Below are 25,221 nucleotides of genomic sequence, written 5' to 3'. Positions count from 1 at the left end.
GTAGAACTTAAATGACGATCATCAACTCAAATAAACTGGAGACAATTTTTCAATTTTAACAACCATATAACGGAAAACCCATCACCGTTTTCATCATGTTTAAATAAAACAATGGTTGCATGCTTCCAAATTAAAATGATATTTTTTTTTATTTTTCTTTATTACTATACTAAATTAAGTAATATGTTGAGAATCCACTATTACAATATCTAAAGTGTATGGACAAAATGAATCGAGCGGAGCTGAAATGAATATTTCCAGAAAATGATTTCATACTGTTCCATTGTACGTACATTACAGCCGTATAGTCAATTGGTCCCCGTGTATGGTCAGCAAACCTAGAAGAGCACTTTGTGGCTAGTTAAGCTTTTGCTCTTATAAATCTATAATTTCACAAACACCATTCAACTCCTCTCTGAAATCCCCGGCCTGGGATTTTCAAATGCATGACCAACTTCAACTTTTCTAATTACAAAATGTGTTTTAAATATTTCAAACTAAAATCTTAGTCGACATTTCAAGCAATCAATAAATTTCCTACTGAAGATGACAACTGACTGAACCTACTATGTTGGTCTTCATTTGCCTTACGTATATATATATATATTCTTTTGCTATAGTTGGGAAAGTGAGAGGTAGTCTAATCAGCTTTGATATGGCTTTTGCTTTTCTTCCATTCTTTCCCTTCCATGCTTTTTAACCTGACTTAATTAATGTGTGGTTTCACATTAACATGAGATGTATAAAACAATGGGGTCATTCATCCATTTCGTTATTCCTTTGCTTTTGTTTGGGGTTTTTTATGTTGTTTTTTTTATTTCTTTTTTTTGTGTAAATAGCCATAGGTTATGTGGAGAATTGTCCATGGGAGTTCATCTCAAGTAGCAATCTGGATTTATAGACTGAATTGAAGGATGGTTAATTTCAGTGTAGGACGTGGTGGCTACGCGCAGAAAAGATACAGCATAATATTTTATAACCAGAAGTGACATTATAGTCTATTCTGTCACATGTTTTAAGATGATTGTTTTATGTTTGTTTCAAATACCCCATTTACCCGTTTATTCTTCCGGCAAATTTCTTTGATATTAGTCGTATAATTAATTAGTAGGTTTGTACTGTTTAGCCTGTTCTATTGAAAAACCACTGAGAATAACTCAGTTTCTGGTATTATTGACACCCTAGAATATTTGCTAGTATATAACAGTCTGTGGCTTATTGAAATTATTAACTTACCTTTTTTTTTCCTTTTTAGATATATTCACCACAGCTTTATTCTATCTCCATTTCTTTTATGGACTGTAGAATTGTATTTAGATTTTTATTTAACTGCATGCCTTCTTATATCATAATGTTAATCAACTGTTAAAATGTTTTAGCTTCAAAAGATGAGCGAGGTTTTACTAAAAACCCACTTACGGTAGTTTTGTGTATGCAGTTTGCCTTGTTGCTGCGCACTAGTGAACAGTAAAGTAATCCGGCCAACTTCTTAGTCAAGAACTTCAAATATACTTCAAATATACTCATAAACTTGTGTTTTCTTTACTGCATAGGTCAGGGGATAATTGAATATTCTTTTAATTTGCTAAATCAAGTAATAAGTTCTTCTAAGTTGCATGAATTGACATAACCTCTGAGTTGAACTCAACTGGATAGTGCTATATTTCATCTTCTTTTGTTTAAGTGGCATTCTGTTTCTTTTAGTTCACAACCCCAAATTTTTCTCTTTTCCACTCCATATCACACGTTTGCAAGTTTTCTTGATTTCTCTCTTGCTACCAAAGGTTGATTTTCTACTAACATTATATTTTTGCCCTTTTTTTTACATTTTATTTCATCCAGCAATCAAGGGATTCTCGCCGCAGCATAAGATCACTAGCTTTGAAGAAGCCAAAGGCTTGGATCGCATTAACGAGAGGATGCCACCACGTCGAGATGCTATTCCTTCAGATGCCAATCTTAACTCTATCAACAAGGCTATTTCTTCAGAGACCAATGGCACTGACAGCAATGGCAGTAACAGCAGCAATATCCAGTGACCACTTCCTGTCTATTAATATATATTTCTTTTGTAGCTGCACAGCATGATGGGATTGACGCTCATCTGCAGATGGGTGATCTTGATTTGGGTAAATGCTACTTACTCTTGGGTTGTTGTTGAGTTCAGTTTACAGTGTCATCTTAAGAGAGAGATCTATTTTAATGGGGGCTTTAGCCTCATCTGGATATGCCTATAAATGCTTGTAGAAAACATACACACAGATATTGCTTACCTACATAGAACATATTTTCCAATGATCTTGGGAACCTGTAGTTATATTACAGAAAAGCCTTCTTTTAGTTACTGAACATACATAATTGTCTAATTTCTTATGAACTATATTGTATGTTTACATTTGCAACTCTAAACTACAACTAGACATTACAACATTTTTAACATAAAGTGCAAACAAGAATAAGGACTATTTATTGACGACGTTTTATTACTCTCGTTTTCCCTTCTACTCTCTGGGGGAGGTGCATGCTTTGTATCACTGTTTAATCAATTGCAAGCACCTCCGACAGTGTATGGGTTTCACACACCATTTATATGGGTAGTCTTAATGCCATCGGTGCTGGGACACAGACATTGTATTGCCTTGGCAATGGATGACATATGGCAAAATAAAAAAAAATCATAAAAACAAAAAAAAATGTAAGAATGTTGAAAATTGTAAAAGATGCCAAAAAGGAAAGTTTAATTTTGTACAGATTATGCTTACCTCAGGTTACATTATTGTGCTTGAATGCCCTTATTATAGAATATTTAGCTTACTTATTTGGCAGTGAATATCTTTTTTTTAATTATTATTATTATTTTTTATTTTATTTTTCTTTTAAAAAGCAAAACTGGAATTATGATATCCATTCTATTTTTTGCTGTTCTATCTAAGGTTTTTTGGTAAATAAAGTATTGGTTGTGGCTTGCTGAATTTTAATATTTATGAGTGGTGCATTTTTAAGTATAGTGAACAAGACACCATATTAAGTGCAGTGAAAAGCATTCTATATTCTGTAAAAAATACGCCTATGCATGTTTTTAAGACAAAACGGCTGTATAGGCCTGTATGGGACTGTAATGCGCTTAGTGGTTGGACTTATACTGGAAATGTATGTATACTGGCATACTTTATATTCTCTTAAAACGCTTAATGCCTTTGAAATTTTGTAATCAAACAAAAAGAAAAAGCTTTGAAAAAATGTAAAGAAGAGAGGAATATTCTTAATGTTTTCTAACATACGCTTGTTGGTGCACACATATATATGGTTAGCATGTTTAGCAGAACTTGTGAAACTTAAAATAAGTTTGTGGTTACATGTGGAACTCTTTAAGTGCATGATAACTGTTAGTGTCACAATAGTTTGGTCATTCTGTTATGTTTTGTCATGTGCCACAAATGTGTACTTCTTTTCACTTATTCCCCCTTTATATTATGAGTTACGAGTTATTACCGACTCCTACTGAAACCTAAAATTTGGATTGGATAAAATAAGTCCATTGATATTTTCTAACAATTGTTTAAGTGCCCAAGTAATTCACTACAGCCTACAGCCTTGCCTTTGTAATTTGACTTCTGAAATGTTGGCAATCGAAGCATGCACGTGTAACAATGACAAAAAAAAAGCTTTTTATATTACTACTCAATAAAATGTGCATGAAGTTAAGTAGCTGTTTGTTTCCTGGTCATTTTCTCACAATTTTTCCATCATGTTGTTACAAGAGGTTGTCTGGTTTTTGAAAACCCATTTTCATATAGTATTCTAGAATATTAATAAAATGGAGTTCTTCATGCAAAGCCATTTCAATCATTTACAGAACAGCTCTTTAAAAAGTATTTTCACTATCTTGCATTGGAGGATCCCAAAACGCCCTGCATAATGCTTACAACCTGTCGCTCTCAGAGGTTACTTGTGGTGGCATTGTAAGAGAATGTAACCCCTTTAAGACCTTGGACATATAGGTACGTCCAAGGTGGGCTGCCCCCCTTTGATTCAGGCTCCAGCGCTAAAACCGCATCTTTTCCACAATTGACAGCTGATTTGATCATGTGCCTCTTAACAGCCTCGTGTGGAATTCCAATTATTAACATGTTAAATCCCGCCCTTTGGAGCCTGTGTCACATGATTGTAGAATGCCAATGAGTTTGCATAACAACCAAGGGTCTACAGAACGCCCCCATGCTTGTCATTGCAGATTTTTTTTCACTACTGAAATAAAAAAGATCCTATACATGTTTAATATCTGTGTACTCTTATTGACCTGGACAGTCATAATGTCAGGTAGGTTTTAGAATTTAGTAAACTTGTTTAAAAAAAAAAAAAAAATTGTGGAATTGCACTTTTTTTTGCAATTTCGCCGCCCTTGAAATTTTTTTTCCCATTTCTACTACACTATATAGTAAAATCAATGGTGCCCTCACATGGCCATATTGATGGAAAAATAAAAAAGTTTTGGCTCTGGGAAAAAGGGGAGAGAAAAGCAAATGCAAAAAAACAGAAATTGCAGGGTCATGAGGGGGTTTATTTAAACTTGTTGCTAGGTTCTCCAATTCTCTGTAATTAGCTTATTTCTTCTTTAAGGGATTGTATCAGAATTGCAGCTGCTATAGTGATAAATTCCTGAGAATAGTACTTCTGGCACATCTAGTAGTCACGACAAAGGGGGTCCCCAGTGCTACATGTGAACGGAGCGTTGGTCGAGCGCTGTACTCTACTACCTTGACAATGTTTAAGACTCAAAGTGGAGGAACCATGTGCCTGCTTGACCCCCTCTCATTTCTTGTGATCAGTGGGGTTCCCAACAATAGAACTCGCAGCAAAAGAAACTAATCACCTACACTGTGGATGGGTGGTAACTTACAAACTGAGTACGTATTACTAATTTATATTGCTAAGTGTTAAAGCACAGCATGATGCTAAGAAAATAACTAGTTCTACCTGTATCAATCTGGTTTGAAGTCATGAATCTGCACTGATATGCACTTAAGGGTTGTATAATCTTTTGTATATACACTTGATTAAAGTTCAGCAAATTCATTATACAATGCGTGCAGAATTATTAGGCAAGTTGTATTTCAGAGGATTATTTTTATTATTGATCAACAACTATGTTCTCAATCAACCGAAAAGACTCAGAAATATTAAAAATGTCCAAAAAAAGAAAAAGCACTCGCACTGCTGCCTAATGCGATCCTCTTATGGTGTGCCCTACAAAGCTGCTCCAGTACTCATACCCACTCATCCATAGGGGGGCACTCACGGTGCATCGCCATAAAAAGTATATGCAATCCAGAAAAAAGAAGAAAAAAACGGCTTGCATTCACCAGGCCCTATGAACCAAACTTGTCTTTATTCAGGACATGTGCAGTAAAACAGGGAGAACGTGCTATATGTCGGATGACAGCTGTTTCGCGCTGACAGTGGAAGCGCATTCAGCACAAAACAGCTGTCATCCGACATATAGCACGTTCTCCCTGTTTTACTGCACATGTCCTGAATAAAGACAAGTTTGGTTCACTGGGCCTGGTGAGTGCAAGCCGTTTTTTCTTCTTTTTTTTTCTTCTTTTTTCTGGATCAGAAATATTAAAGCTTAATATTTTTGGAGGTTGGAGTTTTTTTTTTTATTTGGCTATCTCAGGAGGATATCTGTTTGTGCAGGTAACTATTACTGTGCAGAATTATTAGGCAACTTAATAAAAACCAAATATATTCTGATCTCACTTGTTTATTTTCACCAGGTAAACCAATATTACCACAAAATTTAGAAATAAACATTTCTGACATGCAAAAACAAAACCCCAATAAATTTGTAACCAATATAGCCATCTTTCTTTATGATGACACTCAACAGCCTTCCATCCATAGATTCTGTCAGCTGCTTGATCTGTTTATGATCAACATTGCGTGCAGCAGCCACCACAGCCTCCAAAACACTGTTCCGAGAGGTGTACTGTTTTCCCTCCCTGTAGATCTCACATTTTATGAGGGACCATAGGTTCTCTATGGGGTTCAGATCAGGTGAACAAGGGGGCCATGTCATTATTTTTTTTTCTTTGAGACCTTTACTGGCCAGCCACACTGTGGAGTAGTTGGAGGCATGTGATGGTGCATTTTCCTGCATCATGTTTTTCTTGAACGATACCGACTTCTTCCTGTACCACTGCTTGAGGTTGTCTTCCAGAAACTGGCAGTAGGTCCTCAACCCGAAAAGGTCCCACAAGTTCATCTTTAGTGATACCAGCCCATACCAGTACCCCACCTCCACCTTGCTGGCATCTGAGTCAGAGTGGAGCTCTCTGCCCTTTACTGATCCAGCCTCTGGCCCATCAAGAGTTACTCTCATTTCATCAGTCCATAAAACCTTTGAAAAGTCGTCAGTCTTAAGATATTTCTTAGCCCAGTCTTGATGTTTTATCTTATGTTTCTTGTTCAAAGGAGGTCATTTTTAAGCCTTTCTTACATTGGCCATGTCCCTGAGTATGGCACACCTTGTGCTTTTTGATACCCCAGTAACATTGCATCTCTGAAATATGGCAAAACTGGTGGCAAATGGTATCTTGGCAGCTTCACGCTTGATTTTCCTCAATTTATGGGCAGTTATTTTGCGCCTTTTTTGCCGCGCAAAGCGTGTTGCTTCTTGTGACCTTGTTGGCTATTTACCATGAAACGCTTGATTGTTCGGTGATCACGCTTCAAAAGTCTGGCAATTTCAACACTGCTGCATCCCTCTGCAAGACATCTCACAATTTGGGACTTTTCAGAGCCCATTAAATCTCTCTTCTGACCCATTTTGCCAAAGGAAAGAAAGTTGCCTAATAACTAAGCACACCTTATATAGGGTGTTGATGTCATTAGACAACACCCCTCCTCATTACAGAGATGCACATCACCTGATTTACTTAATTTGTAGTTGGCTCTCAAGCCTGAACAGCTTGGAGTAGGACAACATGTATAAAAAGTATCATGTGATCCAAAAAACACCTTGCCTAATAATTCTGCACACACTGTAGTTTTTTAGAATCCTTTAGTTTTAGAAAAGTGAAAGCAGCTATCCAAACTACACCAAAGAGTCAAGCAAGTGACTATGTAACTGCTGGAAGCGGACTCTCTGCCCGTACATCATGCTGCTCTCATATTACATAGCAAAAACCTGCTGACATATTCATAATATTCATAGTTTAATTTTTTTTCATTAATTTTACTTAAAATAAATCACAACCTAAATACTGTCACATGACTGAAAAATACGGAGGAACAACTGAGTGCATCCTATCTTTTACAGTTCAAACTCACATAAATGTTAAGAACATAGAAATAATAGAACTATAAAGTTATTTTTTGTATCTAATCAAAGCATTGGGTGACTAAATAGAGGTTAGGCATGAGCTGAAATTGTGGCTGGCGCTCAAACCTACGATATTGCGGTACATTATACGGTGATGAGGCAATCACAGGTTCAAGTACCATAAAGAGACTACAAAATACATTAAAACGTTAAAAAAAAAGTTTTAAAAAATATGAAAACGAAATAAAAACCTTTTAAATCACTCCCATTTCCCTCTTTAAAAATAAAGAAATTAAAGCAATGTATGGAGGGGACAGATTATGGACAGCCTTGTAAGGAACTGTTCGTAATTTTAACTACATTAGCTAAGAAATTGGAAGCCAGTGAAGGGATTAGCAGAGGGGAGAAAAGGATTAATTGGGGAGCAGAGTTAAGGACGGTCTGGAGAAATGTGAGAGTGTTAGTTGAGAGGCCGCAGAGGAGGATATTGCAGTAGGCAAGGTTGTGAGATAATGAGAGCATACAGAAGCATTTTAGCAGATTTAGGGTTGAGGCAAAAGCGAATTCTGGAAATATTGTTGAACTGGATGCGGCAAGAGATGATAATAATAATCTTTTCCTATCGCTACAACAGCACCCTATGAGAGAGAGGGGATCCACCCACCATCAGGACAGGAACCTACAGGTTAAAAAGTGGCGCTCCCCCTCACCTCCTCAGTTTGGGTTCCTGTCCTAGATGGGAACAGACAGGTTGAATTTACCCAGAATGGCAGAGTCTGGGGTGCTGGAAGCAGTGTCGGGGGTGTTCTGCACGCAGACCCCTCCTCAGCTGGAGGCATGGATGTCGCGATCCCAGGGTTTGGGGAAGGCTGCCCTGGATCGCACGAGTGCAGTGCTGGTGGGGTCCCGGTGTTTCATCCAGGAGCAGCGGCGGAAGGCAAAGCGCCCGTGACCCGGAAGTTGATCCAGATTCTTCCGGGGGAGACCGGGGAGGAGGCGTGGTCTAGCTTTCTTAGGAAGGCGCCAGCGCTGTGGAAGGCGTGCAGCAAGATGTCTGTGGGGGATACAGAGCACATACAGGTGTCGGAGGTGCCTGAGCAGCACAGGAAAGGCAGTGGTAGCAGCCGCTCTAGAAGCGGCAGCGGAGTGGTATGGGGGCGGCAGCATTCGAGTGCCCCAACGTCACGTGGTGAAGCTCCTCCGGAACCAGTACTCCATTAGACAGCTTTCTGTGGTGAGTGTTTGATGTGCACCTACTAGCTGAATTTCCCTGCTTTTTGTGCTTTGTTTTAGGTAAAAAAAAACAGCTAAGACTAAACACAAGCATTGTGCTTTATGCACAGCACCTTTGCTGGACAGCTATATAAAAAAGCTTTGTCAGGCCTGTATATGCCAGACCCTAGTAGAAGAGGCTCCCCTCTGTACATCTGATTTCAGAGCTGTTATCAGGGAAGAGATTAAGAGTTTCCTTAAACCTTAAAAGCAGACGTCATGGAAAAGCTAGTATGTCGTTAAGTTCAGAATCCAGACCATCTATAGGAGAACAGCGGGATGAACGTTCAGAATCCTCATCGCTATCTTCATCTTACAAGGAAGGTAGACCATGTTTCCCTGTAGAAAATATGGACATGCTAGTTAAAGCGGTTCGCACCACCATGAGGTTTGCAGATAATAAGGAACCCAAATGAACTCGGGACATCATGTTTGCGGGTCTGTGTAAGAAAAATCGCAAATCATTTCCAGTTAATGATACAATTAAAGATCTTGTTAAACGTGAATGGGACAAACAGGATAAAGGTTTCTTGCCATCATCCGCAAAGAGGAGATACTCCTTTGATGACGAGGTACTAGCTGAGTGGTTAAAAATCCCTATGGTGGACGCGGCTGTTGCTTCCACATCAAAATCAGCCACTCTACGCCTGGAGGATGTAGTCCTTCTTAAAGATCCATCCGACAGGAAAGTGGATATGTTCTTGAAGAAGGTTTGGGAGTCGTCGGCCAGAGCCTTTAAACCGGCAATTGCTAGCACCTGCACTGCCAGATCTGTTATGGTTTGGGTGGGTCAGCTGGAGGAGCAGCTAAAGGCCAAGATTCCTAGAGACAAGTTACTTGATTCTCTATCTCAAATCTGTGAAGGAGTAGCATATCTGGTGGACGCGTCAGTAGACTCTTTAAAACTGGCAGCCAGATCTGCGGGCCTCTTAAATGCTGCCCAACATGCACTCTGGCTTAAAAGCTGGAAGGGTGATGCTCAAGCTAGAGCAAAGTTATGTGCAATTCCATGCAGGGGTGAGTACTTATTTGGCCCCGTGCTGGACGATATCCTTGCAAAGGCAGAAGATAGAAAGAAAGGATTTCCTAAATTGTTTAATCCTACTTCCAGAAATGTCTTCAGGAGACGGATGCCTTTCCGGAAGACTTATTCAGACCGGGATTGGGTACCGGCAGAGCCAAAGAAGAAAGGTGCATACTTCAGTGGCGCTTCAACATCAAGACATAGACGTAACTATCGATAGGACAGTCCTCCCAGTGGGGGGGGGTGTAGATTGAATTATTTTTTTGACAAATGGGCCAAGATAACATCCAATACATGGATCTTGGGGATAATTGCGTCCGGGCTAAAATTGGAATTTCAGAGTGTAGCTCCGAATTTCTTTGTATCAACAACTTTAAATTCTCCAGATCAACAGCAGGCCCTAGAAATAGACATTCGGCAGTTGAGGGAAAAATAAGTTATTGTAGAAGTGCCTAAAGATCAAGAGGGGAAGGAGTTTTATTCTCCCTTATTTCTAATTTCCAAGCCTGATGGTTCCTTTAGGACCATTATAAACTTGCTGAAATTGAATAAATTTCTACAATATCATACCTTTAAAATGGGACCATTAGATCTGCAACAAGACTTGTATTTCCCAGGTGTTGCATAACAGTGCTGGATCTAAAAGATGCTTACTACCATCTACCTCTTTACAAGGATCACCAGCAATACCTCAGAGTGGCTGCTCAGCTAAACGATCAGGTCAGACATTCTCAGTTTACGGCGATGCCGTTTGGGCTGTCCATGGCCCCAAGGGTATTTACTAAAGTAATTGCAGAGGTAATGACCCATCTCAGAGAACGGGATACCCTGGTTATACCCTACTTGGACGATTTCCTGATAGTGGGAAATTCATTCATCCAATGTAGAGCCCGTCCAAACTGTATAATAACATTCCTGCAGAGCCTTGGTTGGTTGATCAATCTAAAGAAGTCAAAGCTGGAACCCTCAACTCGTCAGCTTTTCCTAGGCATTCTTCTGGACTCAAAAGATCAACTGTATTTCCTGACAGACGACAAAAAACTAAGGATCATTCACAAGGTCATGGTAGTAGGAAGAGATCCAAATCTAACATTAAGGGAAGCAATGTCCTTACTAGGTTCATTGACATCGTGCATACCAGCCGTTTGGTGGGCTCAGTCCCACACCCGCATGTTACAATCCGAGATTCGCGAAGCAGACAGAACACTTCAGGGTCACCTAAGTGGAAGACTCAGATTGTCAACCGCCACTCTCAACGATCTAGATTGGTGGCTAGACCTTCGCCACTTGTCAAAGGGGGTGCAATGCAGTCACGACCGATGCCAGCCCAGTAGGGTGGGGAGCTCAAATGGGAGACGTTCTACCCCAGGGGCGGTGGTCAGTCTTGGAAACCCAAAGTTCTTCAAACTTAAAAGAACTCACAGCAGTCAAATATGCACTCCTTCAGTTTCTATCATCTCTGTGGGGTTCACATGTATGGGTACAGACCGACAACATGACAGTGGTAGCCTACCTCAACCATCAGGGAGGGACAAGATCACAATCACTGATATCCTCCACAGCACACATACTTGCCTTAGCTGAGACTCGCTTCCTTTCTCTGTTGGCACTCCACATAAGAGGGGAACATAATGTGGAGGCAGATTATCTCAGCCGTCATTCCCTACGCCAAGGGGAATGGTCTCTGAACCGACAGATATTCAAACAGATAGTCCGGTTATGGGGTCTGCCGGTAATAGATCTTTTTGCCACAAGAAGCAACAGGCAGATCAGAAGTTTGCATCACTTTTAGGTAGCGAACAGACCATACATAGTAGACTCCCTGCAGGTTCAGTGGGATTTTCCTCTAGCATATGCGTTTCCCCCAATGTGCTTGATTTCTCTGGTTCTCAGGAAGATCAGGGAGGAAGGGGTGAGGGTAATACTAATTGCTCCCTTCTGGCCCAAGAGGCCATGGTTTGCTCTACTCAGAGCAATGTCAGTAACCGACCCTTGGGTATTGCCGTCATCCTCAGGTGGAGGGTCTCCACTTGACGGCATGGAATTTGAGAGGGAGTTACTAAGGCATAGAGGATTTTCAGAGGCCTTAGTTTCTACTTTGTTAGGTAGCCAGAAGGAGGTCACTAATAACATTTTCTTTAAAATCTGGAAAAAATTTCTAATGTTCCATCAACATCCCCTATCAGATCATGTTCCAATTCCAGCAATTCTGGAATTCTTACAGAAAGGCCGAGAATTGGGGCTGTCAGTAAATACCCTTAGAGTTCAGGTGTCAGCTTTGGGAGCTTTGTATAACAGTAACGTGGCGGGAAATAGATGGGTCTCTAGATTTATTAGGGCTAGTGAGCGCAGTAACCTGTTACATATTGCTAGATTACCGCCATGAGATTTGAACTTGGTGTTAGATGTATACACACGCCTCCCTTTGAGCCTTTAAGTTCTGCCTCAATCAAGGTGCTGACCCTAAAAACAGCCCTATTGTTAGTCTTGACTTACGCTAGACGGGTCAGTGATATCCAGGCTTTATCAGTAGACCCTCCTTATCTAATGGTTTTTCAGGATCAAATTGTTTTAAAACCAGACCCAGCATATTTACCAAAGGTAGCTTCTAAGGCCTCTTTCACACTTCAGTTGTTTGGCGTCAGTCTAAAACCGCCATTTTCCTCAAATAACGGATCCGTCAATTTTTTTGACGGATCCGTTATTTTCCCATAGACTTGCATTAGCGACTGATTGTGACGGATGGTCGTCCGTTCCATCTGCCATGTGACAGATCCGTCGAAATTTGGCGGACGTTTTCTGAAAATAGACGGACATTGAAACTTTTTTGTCAACGCCGAAATGGCGGATCGCGACGGATCCGTCGCGTCCGCCATTCCATATAATGGCCGCCTATGGGCGACGGATCCGCCGCAACCGTTTTTTCGGCGGATCCGTCGCCCCAATCCGTTTTTTCAATTGCGCATGCTCCAAAAAGTAGATACTTTTCCCAGACAACCCCCAAGTAACGGATCCGTCAAAAAAACGGATCCGTTAAAACCGTTTTCTCAACAATTGTGACGGATCCGTCAATCCGTCACTATGTCGGTAGTGACTGACGCCAAACAACTGAAGTGTGAAAGAGGCCTAAGTTTCACAGGAGCCAGGAAATCTACTTGCCATCCTTTTACGATAATCCAGTCACAACAGAAGAACAGAAGTTCCATATTCTAGACGTTAGAAGATCAGTGTTAAGAGTATTTAGATAAAACACAAAGCTGGAGGCAGAGTAAGGTTTTGTTTGATTCCTTCCAGACTCAAAGATAGGGTTCAAGTGTTACAAAGAACTCTATTGCCAGATGGATTAGAGATGCAATATGTCTTGCCTATTCAGCCAAGGGGGAAACTCCACCAGAAGGGATCAAGGCCCTCTCCACTCGAGCTATGGCATCATCCTGGGCAGAGAAAGCGGATGTCTCCATTGACATAATTTGTAAGGCGGCAACTTGGTCATCACCTTCCACCTTTTATAAGCAATACCGTCTTGATCTATCATCCAACTCCAGCCTAGACTTTGGACAATCAGTACTTAGTGCTGTGGACCCTCCCAGGTGAATAGTCTCTGAAAGTCTCTCGTAGGGTGCTGTCATGGCGATAGGAAAACCGGTTGTTACTTACCGATAGTAGGATTTTACAGAGTCCACAACAGCACCCGCACACTCCTCCCCCCTGTAATTAATCACTGGATTCCTGCCCTCTAGTGGAAGGTGTGCCTTATAGATTTCTCTCTGTAGTGGTAATGGTACTTAGTGTTGTTTAAATAAAGATTATCATGTTCTAATTGGACGGCGGTTCCCCTTATACTCTGAAACACAAACTGAGGAGACAAGGGGGACCGCCCCTTTTTAACCTGTAGGTTCCTATCCTGATGGTGGGCGGATACCCCTCTCGTAGGGTGCTGTCATGGACACCACCGGTTTTTATATAGCACTAACATATTCTGCAGCGCTTTACAGTTTGCACACATTATCATCACTGTCCCCGATGGGGCTCACAATCTAAATTCCCTATCAGTATGTCTTTGAAATGTGGGATAAAACCGGATTACCTGGAGGAAACCCACACAAACACGGGGAGAACATACAAACTCCTTGCAGATGTTGTCCTTGATGGGATTTGAACCCAGGACTCCAGCGCTGCAAGGCTGCAGTGCTACCCACTGAGCTACCATGCTTGTATGTGTGGCTTGAAGGACAAGGCAGGGTCAATGATTACACTGAGGCAGAGGGCTCATAAGACAGGGAAACATTGTCATTTATTCTCATAGACCTGGTATGGGGGTTGATTGAGATGGTAGAAAAATTATGAATTCAGTTTTGTCCATATAGTTTTAGGAAGTGTGATTTAGAAGGAGGAGGATATGGCTGATAAACACTCTGGGATTCTGGCCAACAGATAGGCGACATCTCGGCCAAAAAGGTTTATTTGAGTGTCAACAGCATATACGTGGTTCTGGAAGCCATGGGTCTATGAGTTGTCTCTAGCCAAAGGTATAGATGGAGAAGAGTCAAAGTCCCAGGACAGAGCCTTAAGGGTCATCAGCAGGGAGAGGGTGGAATGAGGAGATAGCATGGGAATTGGAGGCGCTTATTGTGTTTTTTGTGACATTTCAGAAGATCTAGGAGAGGGCATGGTCTTTGATTTGAAGAGAAAAGAGGAACTGTAGTAAAAAGGAGTAGTCAACTGTGTTGAAGGCAGATGACAGGTCTAGGTGGAGGAGTATAGACTATAATGTCTGTTTGCTTTGGTGGTTAGTAATTTGTTAGTAAGTTTGGTTAGGGTAGTTTCAGTATAACGGTGGGGACAAAATTTGAATTGTGGGTTGCCTTATATAATAATGAGAGTAATGATATGGTGTGATAGCTGTATGTAAAGGTTGGGTCAAGGAATGGCATCTTCAGGGTAGGCAGCGTGGGTAAGCTTGTTGGTGAGGTAGGCTGAGATATAGTCATGCACAAAAGCGGTGGTATTATGCAGGGGGATTGTGGTGATTGAATATTAAAGCTTTATCGAATTTGGTTGATCTTAATTTTTAGATGTCCAGCAAAGTCTTCTTCAGAAATTTGGAAAGTTGGAGTCGGTAACAGTGGATGGAGGAGGCAATTAAAAGTGTTAGTTAACTGTTTGGGGTTACAGGATAGAGAAGATTTAACAGTTGTGAAGTATTCCTGTTTAGCAGAGGTGAGGGCTGACTTATACCATAGTAAAAATTATGTATAATATTTCATTGCTCAGAACAATTTGTAGGATTAAGAGCAAAAATAATATCATGAAAATAGGTTTTGAAGTTGGCCATTTTGGATCCAACTTTATTTTGTTCAATGGGAAGAGGGTCATGTGACACATCAAACTTATTGAGAATTTCACAAGAAAAACAATGGTGTGCTTGGTTTTAACGTAACTTTATTTAATTAATTACAAGTTTATGACCACTTATGAAATGTGTTCAAATTGCTGTCCATTGTGTTGGATTGTCAATGCAACCCTCTTCTCCCACTCTTGACACACTGATAGCAACACAGCAGAAGAAATGCTAGCACAGGCTTCCAGTATCCATTGTTTCAGATGCTGCACATCTCATATCTTCACAGCATAAAAGTCTAACCACAGAGCGATGAAGAAAGAATAAATTACACTTTTACCATTAAAATGTTGTTTTAGCCCCAATTTTTTAATTTTTCTACGGGCTAAAAGGATTCTTTTTTTTAACAACAAACTGAGGTCCATTTTGTCCTAACTGCGCCAATACCCTACATGTAATCGGGAAAAATCTTTCAGGCACAGCGCAAAGCTCAGAAGGCAAGGAGCGCCAGATTTTACGGTTATGGTTTGCACGTGCCATGACCCACTGCGAGAGCCCATGAGGTGCCAGAACAGCAGAACCCCCCATAAGTGACCCCATTTTACAAATTACACCTCTCAATGAATTCATCTAGAGGTGCAGTGTTCATATTGACACCATAGGTGTTTCATAGATTTTTTAACCATTGGGCAGTGAAGATAAAATAACTACATATTTAAAACCCAAAAATTTTTTTAGCCCCAGATTTTACATTTTCACACAAGAAGTGAGTAAAAATTGCACTAGAATTTGTCCCACAATTTCTACTGAACGTGGCAATACCCCATATGTGACTGTACAGTACTACTTACCATATGGAGAGACTTTTCCACTGGAACACAAATTTTCCTAGAACAGTTGGGGACTCAATATACAGAGCCCCTAATTGCTAGAAGAGCAGAATCCCTTCTCAAGTTACTCCATTTTGGAAATTATACCCCTTGGGGAATTAATTTACAGGTGTAGTGCCGATTTTGACTCCATGGGTATTTTCCAGAAACAAGCAGCATTGCATGTTGCCGAGTGAAAATTGCAAAGTGCCGTTGTAGTGATCAGTATGCTGTAGTGACTAGTACTCTGTAGTGACCAGTACGTTGCAGTCACCAATACATTATACCCAACCCATGGTTCTGGAGGCATGCACCTGTAAGTTAGGCGGACTATCATTGCTTCAGAAATGCTAAATGTGGATGCAATATGTTGTTTAGGTACACTGTGGGGCTCAGAAGGGAGGGGCATTTGGATTTGGGAGCTCAGAATTTGCTGAATTTCTTTTGGCGAGTGAGGAGCCATTTCACTTTTCCAGAGCCTTTGTGCTGCCAGTATTGTGGCAGCCCCCTATATTTCCATTAACAGATGACAGACCTGAGTGGGGATTTGCTTTTTTGTGGATTGAGTTGAAGTTTTTATTGGGAGCATTTTACATAACGTTTGGGATCACATTTTTTCGGCGCTCTACGCTGTGCATTTACTTTGGGGTTTCCATCTAAATCTTTGAGTGACATGATTCAGATGAAACCACTAAAGGATCCATTCACTATAATTAGGCAACAGAGTTACTCTAGACTCCATCTGGCCTCTGCTCAGCAGTGTCCTTCTTTCAAGAAGTGCACAAAAGTGGCCTACAGCACTTTTATGCAATCCTAATAAGACGGACACCGCTGGATCACAGGTCAGACGGTGTCCACAGTTCCTCCATCTGCATCATTATAGGGAATCTTCTCCCAGGAGTTCTGCCTAATTCACGTATTTCAGAGATTTACATGGAAACCCTGGTGTAAGCGCTCGACACAGAGCAAAGGATAAATGTGCGCCAAGCCTTACTGCGATCTTTGGGAGGCAGAATGAAAAAAATCAACAGCATGTGAACAATTGGTTTTATTTATTTTTTACTTCGTTCCTCGTGTGGTATAAGTGATTAGGCGACTTTATTCTTTGGGTCGGTGCGATTACAGAGATATCAGATTTATATTGAGTTTTTAAGTTTTTCATTTTTCCATATTCTAGCCCACAGAGTCATTTGATGGCTTGTTTTTTGCGGGACGAGTTGATGTTTTTATTGTTTCCATTTTTGGGCACATGACATTTTTTGATCGCTTTCTATTCTGATTTTTAGGAGGCAGGATGAACAAAAAACAGAAATTCATTGATTTCTTTTTGGGGGGTTTATGCTGTTCAGTGTGTGGTAAAATTGATAAGGCAGTTTTATTCTTCAGGTCAGTACGATTAAAGCGATACCTCATTTATATAGCTTTTTTTGTGTTTTGGCGCTTTTACACAATAGAAAATATTTCATAGAAAAAAAATATTTTTGCATCACTTTATTCTGAGAGCTGTAACTTTTTTATTTTTCCTCTGATGGAGCTGTATGGTGGCTTGTTTTTTGCGGGATGAGATGGTGTTTTCAGCCGTACCATATTTATTGATTAAGAAAAAAAGATTTTCTCCAGCACACCAACGCATGAGATAAAATCAAAAACCTTTATTCAGCATGTCAAGCCATGATTAAAATAATAAAAGAACCTGACGCAAAGCATACTTACATTAGTATGCACAAGGTGTGTGCTGCACTGACATCATAAACATTAAAAGTGCAAAAAACAGTTTCTAATTTATATAAAATAAATGATTTTCAAAATTGATTCCTTTTGGGTATTTTGTATTTAGCTTCAGGATTCAAAAGCCTTCCCTAATAGTAAGTTATTTACATCTATCACCTACTCGAATGGGATTGTAAACCTTTTCAATTCCAAAAATGCAAGATCAGAAATATCACCTTTGTGGACATTGACAAAATGTTTAGCAGCCCCCGAATGGGATGCATTTTTATTATTAATGTGTAGTAGGTGTTCTGCTATCTTTTTTTTTAGTTTGGGGGTAGTACACCAAATGTTGGAAGAGGTAGTACACCTACCTCTTCTGACAAGCCTACAACCTGCAGTAATCACCAGTCGACTAAGCCACTGCACGACCAGCTCTACCCTCACCTACTATATCCTCACCCATCCCTTCTATATTGTGAGCCCTTGCGGGCAGAGTACTCTTTCCTCCTGTACCATTATGATTTGTATTGTTTAAGATTACTGTATTTTATTATGTATACCTCTCCTCACATGTAAAGCGCCATAGAATAAATGGTGCTATAATAAATAATAATAATGTATTTAAATCACATTTGAGGAGCAGATGCAATAGACCGCATATTGTGTGTCACAATTGATAAAGGCCGTAATTTCTTGGATCATACCAGAAGCCAACTGGAAGGACTTAGTCTTATCTAGTGCATGCACACATACATTGTATCTGCTTCCTTCCAATAGGCTTCTGGTATGATCCAAGAAAATACGTCCTTCATCAATTGCGACACACAATATGTGGTCTATTGCATCTGCTGCCTCAAATGTGATTTACAATACATTGGATGTACTACCCGCAAACTGAAAAAAAGGATAGCAGAACACCTATCAAACAATAATAAAAATGCATCCCATTCGGGAGCTTCTACACATTTTGTCAATGTCCACAAAGGTGATATTTCTGAACTTGCATTTTTTGGAATTGGAAAGGTTAACAATCCCATTCGTGGAGGCGATAGACGTAAAGAACTTAATATTAGGGAAGCCTTTTGGATCCTGAAACTAAATACAGAATACCCAAAAGGAATGAATTTCAAAAATGATTTATTATATATATATATATATATATATATATATTAACAATTTTTTTTCACCTTTAATGTTTATGTCAACGCAGCACACACCTTGTGCATACTAATGTAATTATGCTTTGCTGTTTTTGATTGGCTCACTTTTTCTATTTATGATCAAATGTTTTGCCATTCTTGTATCCTATGACTAAGAGCTCAACTACCGCACCAGAAACACATCAGGTTCTTTTATTATTTTAATCATGGCGTGACATACCGAATAAAGGTTTTTTACTTTATTTCACGGGTTGGTGTGACGGAGAAAATCCCTCCCCTTTTTTTCTTCATTGTGGCTGTGCTTACCAGCGGGACCGGCACTCACCTGCTACGCATTGAACTCAACCTCATTTAGATTAATCTGCTATGTTGCAAGCTCTCTAACTCCCTCTCATTTCCAGATATATTTATATCTGTCTTTTTGATCACGTTTTATTCCACTTTTTGTTCGGCAATATGATGATAAAGCATTGTTTTTTGCCATTTTTTTATTTTTATGGTGTTCACTAAAGGGGTTAATTAGTGGTACAGTTTTATAGGTCAGGTCATTGCGGATGTGGTGATACCAAATATGTGCACTTTTATTGTTTAGATTTTTTTTTGTTCAAATATTTATTTAGAGACACAATATCTTTAGATTTTTTTATTCTTAAAAAATATTTTTACAATTATTTAAAAACATTTTTTTTTACTTTTTCTAACGTTTTTACTTTGTCCCACTATGGGACAATCATTTATTGCAAGCTGATCGCTTGTACAGCATGGAGATGAATCAGCATCTCCCTGCTATAGAAACTGTCAGCTCTGCACTGACAGACAAACTTGCTCATCATGCACTGGGCATAATCAACAAGTTTTCTAGGTCTGGTGACCCAGATGTCGTCATGACGACATCGGGTCACCATGGCATCAATCGGGACCCCGCGTCACGCCACGAGGTCTCCAACCAAAAGCAGAGGGCTGTCAGCTCTCTGTCAGCTCCCGGTATGCTGCGATCTCTCCTTCGATTGCAGCATTTCGGGGGTTAAAGTTAGTGCCGGGTGTCAGAATCTCATAGATGTAATAATCCGTCCTTGATCAAATAGGCTCAGGGCACATGGACGGATTATTACATCTAATGTCAGAAAGGTTTTAGCACCTTGAACGTGAGTATCGCAATATCAACTCTTGCTCCAAATGTGGATTTTGGCTTAGAAATTTATACCAGTACTTAAAAATGTGTTTTATTATTATGTCTCTGTAATTGTTGTCGAATCTACAGTCTGTAATAAAAAGTGACATTCACTATCAAACACACCTCATCCCCACACATAATTAAAAAATATTTTTAGCAATCGTTCTATGACAGGTATTCATATCCAGAAGAAGTGTTGGCATGACAAAAGTAAAAACGGCGAGAACAGGAAACATTTATAAATAATAATCTAAAGAAATGTTATCTATATGAGATAAACAGATAAAATATGTGGTATGGATTATTAGTGGTTACAAGAAAAATGAGTGTGTCATTCATAATAGGATTCATTTGGCTGGTGCTGAAATTCCACTTGAAAAGGGCTGTACTCCCAAGTTTGAATGAATGCATTAATTAGCTAATTACTGTTAGAAGATGTATTAACTTAACTGGCCAGATACAAATAATCACAGCAATTAAATATCACTCAAGCTCTAAATAATACTCTGGAGGGTAAATAACATGAGAAGTAAATTGAAAAATCAGCTTATAGATGTAATAGCTAAATGACCTTATCTGTTATCAACAGATAAATATTGATGTGATTTTTAGATGAAGAAAATGTTCTTGGTATATTAAATGGGCTACGAGTATACAGATAAATGAGTGCACCTCAAAAGATTTGTTAGGAAATATTTTGGATTGGAGGAGGGAGGAAATTTTCATCCAGCACAACCATCACCTGGAGTGATGAGACCAACATAAATGTTTTTGTGTAACTGATGGCTTCAAAACTGTATGAGGTCATAAAGTGAGGAGTACAAAGAAAAGTGCATGCCTACAGTGAAACATAATGGTCTCAGTGTCTTTTATGTGGGGCTGCATGAGTCTAGTTAGTGTCTAGAAGCTACCTTTTATTAATGGTATCATGAATTCCCGAATGTACTGTTTTATATTGAAAGGAGATGCTACTATTACTCAATGTCCTTGGTAAATCTGCACTTATCCAACATGACAATGATCCAAAACACACATCTAAGACCACTGTGCATTTCAGAAGAACAAGAAGAACATTTCAGAAGAACAAAGTGAAAATGATTCAGTGGCCAATGTGCAAATTGCCTCTTCTGAGAAAAAGAGGACTTAAACTCTATAGCGCCACCTGTTGGAAGTAGCGATCCTAAAAGTCACAATCAACCTTTTAAACGAGTCGTGCAATATGACTTAGGATAAAAGCCAAATCAGTATCTCAATTTGCAGAATTCGCAGAATCAGTGGCCAATGATGTCTCTTGATCTGAACCCAATTTAACACCTATGGGGAATTCTGAAGAGACAAGCTGACTATCACTCTTGATCCAGCATCCAGGCTCTAAAAGAGGTTGTTGTTGAAGAATGGAAAATGATAGATATTGCAATATGTTGCCAACTTATTCATTCTATCAATAGATGACTTTGTGCTGTACTTAAAAATCATGGAGGACATACAAAATACAACATGTAGTTGTTTTTTACATGGATTGTCATTTTTGCATTAACTAATTTGCATGAAACTGAAGATCTTCTAATGAAAGTTATAATTTTAACCTTACTATCATGTTATGGGTTAAAAAAAAATACTGTATATACTCGAGTATAAGCCAAGAATTTCAGCCAATTTTTTTAGGGGTCGGCAGGGTAGGGGGAGCGGCAGCTGTCTAATAATACTCACCTGCTCCTGGTGCGGTCCCTGCAGGTCCCTGGTTCTCCGGGCGCTGACAGCTTCTTCCTGTATTGAGCGGTCACATGGTACCACTCATTACAGTAATGAATATGGACCCGACTCGACTACAATAGGGGTCGAGCTATTCATTACTGTAATGAGCGGTACCATGTGACCGCTCAATACAGGAAGAAGCTGTCAGTGCCCAGAGAATCAGGGACCTGCAGAGACCGCCCCAGGAGCAGGTGAGTATAACGGGGCATATTCACCTGTCCCACGTTCCACCGTCGGCGCCACTCCGTCTTCCGCGTCCTCTGTTGTGACGCTTAGGTCAGAGGGCGCGATGACACGATTAGTGTGCGTGCCGCCCTGTGCCTGAACTTCAGTGCAGAGGATGCGGAAGACAGCGGCGCCGACGGTGGAACGTGGGACAGGTGAATATAGCAAGTGCCAGGGGCCTTACCAACGAGAGGTGAGTATGTCATTTTTTTTTCATCGCAGCAACAGCATATGGGGCAATTATTTCTATGGAGCATCTTATGGGGCCATATGCAGCCTTATATGGGGCAAATATCTATGGAGCATCTTATAGGGCCATGTGCAGTTATATGGGGCAAATATTTCTATGGAGCATCTTATGGGGCCATGTGCAGAGTTATATGGGGCAAATATTTCTATGGAGCATCTTATGGGGCCTTAATCAGCATTTGTGCAGCATTATATGGGGGCAAATATCACTATGGAGAATCTTATAGGGTCATAATCAGCAGTTGTGCAGCATTATATGGGGCACATGTGTCTATGGAGCATCTTATGGGGCCATAATCAGCATTTGTGCAGCATTATATGGGGGCAAATATCTCTATGGAGAATCTTATAGGGTCATAATCAGTATTTGTGCAGCATTGTATGGGGCAAATGTCTCTATGGAGCATTTTATGGGGTCATAATCAACATTTGTGCAGCATTATATGGGGCGTATTTTAATATGAAGCATCTTATGGGGCCCATCATGAACTGTATGGAGCATTACATGGGGCTCCTGATTCAATATGGATATTCAAAAACACTTAACCTTCTGATGTCTCAATTAATTTTACTTTTATTGGTACTTATTTTTGACATTTACCAGTAGCTGCTGCATTTTCCACGCTAGGCTTATACTCAAGTCATTAAGTTTTCCCAGTTTTTGTGGCAAAATTAGGGGCCTCGGCTTATATTCGGGTCGGCTTTTACTCGAGTATATACTGTACATGAAATTCAATCGTTTCAAATTGTTCTTGCGTTTAGTGAGATATAGATTAAAATCGTCCCTTTCAAAGAAGGTGTACTCATTTATGCTGAGTACTATACATTTGTATGTGCAATCTAAAAATGTGGAAAATTTGGACAAATCACATATAAGCATTTTTTGCAATGCACAGAAACCCTTGTATACAAAAATACCATCCTGGAGATATGAAAAGTAACAAATGCACAGCGCCGTATTTGTCACTAGGAACTTGAGGGCACGTGACTAGGGCAGCAGGATGCGGGGGGCGCACTTGAGCAAGGTTTTTTCTTTTTATAAAGTCCGGGGTCAAGCGCCCGCCCCCCCTACCTCCCTCCCGCCCCCTCCCTCGCTCTCTCCCCCCCACCCCCTCCCTGAAGACTTCATACTCGCCCTCCTCCAGCGGTGCCTGCTGAAACTCCGTCTCAGCGCCGGCAGCTCGTCCTGTCCTCAGCGGTCACGTGGTACTGCTCTTTAAGGTGATGAATATGGACGCATATTCATCACCTTAATAAGCGGTACCATGTGACCGCTCATACAGGAAGGAAGACGCTGCAGGGACAGAGATGCCGGGAAGTTGAGCGCCGCACGGTAAGAGAAAGGTGAGTATGACAGGGAAGGATAGAGGAGGATGGGGGGAGGATAGACGAGGATGGGGGGGATGGAGGAAGACGGAGAAGGACAGGGGAGGATGATGGAGGAGTCATGTTTACAGGGTGGGAGGATAGGGGAGCCGGGAATACAGGGTGGGAGGATGGGAGGGCCGTGCATACAGGGTGGGGGGATGGGGGAGCCGTGCATACAGGGTGGGAGGATGGGGAGCTGTGCATGCAGGGTGGGAGGATGGGGGGCCGTGCATGCAGGGTGGGAGGATGGGGGGGCCGTGCATGCAGGGTGGGAGGATGGGGGGGCCGTGCATGCAGGGTGGGAGGATGGGGGAGCCGTGCATACAGGGTGGAAGGATGGGGGAGCCGTGCATACAGGATGGGGGAACCATGCCTACAGGGTGGGAGGATGGGGGAGCCATGCATACAAGATGGGGAAACCATGCATACAGGGTGGGAGGATGGGGGAGCCGTGCATACAGCGTGGGAGGATGGGGGAGCCGTGCATACAGGATGGGAGGATGGGGGAGCCGTACATACAGGGTGGGAGGATGGGGACCCATGCATACAGGATGGGGGAACCATGCATACAGGGTGGGAGGATGGGGGAGCCGAGCCATACATACAAGATGGGAGGATGGGGGACATGTATGAGGAAACAGTACTGGGGAATGGGGGGCATGTATGAGGAAAAAGTATGGGGGAATGGGGGCATATGTGAGGAAACAATATGGGGGGATGGGTGCAGACAGTATGGGGAGCGAATGAGGGAATGTGTGTGGACACAGTATGAGTAGCGATGTGAAAAATGGATGTGGACAGAGTACGGTGAGTGAGGGTGATGGGATGTGCAGACAGAGTATGGGGAATCAGGTGAGCAGGCAGTATAGCATATGTCCTGTGGAGGGGAGGGCACCAAAATTAATTCTTGCCCCTGGTGCCAGAAACCCTAGATACACCTCTGCCGGTATGCTACTGCGAGCGGTGATTACCGGGTCCTGTGGAGGGATGTCTGTGCACAGGCAGTGAGGCAGGGACTGAGGGTGTGCACAGCGAGAGAATGGAGACCCGGAGACTGCCCATCCCATTTTACGCCGTAGCCTGGAGCCCTTATTATCAGTGAATATGTCAGTTAATAAATTGTTTTCCTAAAGCTTTATAGTGTAGTTTTAGGTCAGAGTGGGATGGTTAGGGATGAGCTAGGAAGGTGCAGGGACAGGTAGTGATTGCTGCAAGTACAGCATTTGCTGAATCGCGGCAAAACCGCAAGTGCCGCAAATGCCCGAAAGTCCCATAGGGAATGAATGAGGCCGAATGCAGTGTTGCCATAAGTGATCCGTTATACGGCAGATGCGGAAAAACTGCCGGATCTGCTGCAAAAGGCGACTTTCACATCAGCGATTTATGGCAAAGTCACTGCCGATAGTGTCATACTCGCCAAAGGGGGAGGCAGCACTAAAAGTGCCTAGGGCAGCAGAAACTCTAGATACGGCCCTGCAAATGCAATACCATAAAAATGTCTACTTGGGCGCACTAAGCCATTTATATAATAAAGTTCAGGTTGCAGCAAAATATACAAGGCCGATCAAATTGACAACAGGTTATAAACAGATTAAGCCACTGCTTCATTTTGGCACATTATCAGACCATGTAGTGCAATCTCCTGTTTAAACACGATGATTCTGCAAAAGATCATTTCACCCGACAAATGAGTTTTACTTATTGGTTGTCTGATCAGCAGTCTGTTTAGATTGTTCGTTTATCAATA

The 25,221-nt window shown here is 41.1% G+C and overlaps 1 protein-coding gene across 2 annotated transcripts in view; it reads left to right on the top strand.

The window, feature by feature from the left end:
• Nucleotides 1-3,708, top strand: part of PPP3CA (protein phosphatase 3 catalytic subunit alpha) — a 413,429-nt gene extending 409,721 nt beyond the window's left edge. For both annotated transcript variants that reach the window (XM_069743640.1, XM_069743639.1), the window contains one exon: nucleotides 1,843-3,708. In XM_069743640.1, coding sequence (XP_069599741.1) covers nucleotides 1,843-2,039 — 197 coding nt within the window. In that variant the 3' untranslated portion in view covers nucleotides 2,040-3,708. The remainder of the gene's footprint in view (nucleotides 1-1,842) is intronic.
• Nucleotides 3,709-25,221: the final 21,513 nt, after the last annotated feature.

Source organism: Ranitomeya imitator, chromosome 1 (genome assembly GCF_032444005.1).
Source record: "Ranitomeya imitator isolate aRanImi1 chromosome 1, aRanImi1.pri, whole genome shotgun sequence".
NCBI lineage: Eukaryota > Metazoa > Chordata > Amphibia > Anura > Dendrobatidae > Ranitomeya > Ranitomeya imitator.
Note: the sequence above shows the minus strand (reverse complement) of the source record. Positions and strands in the feature narration are given on the sequence as shown.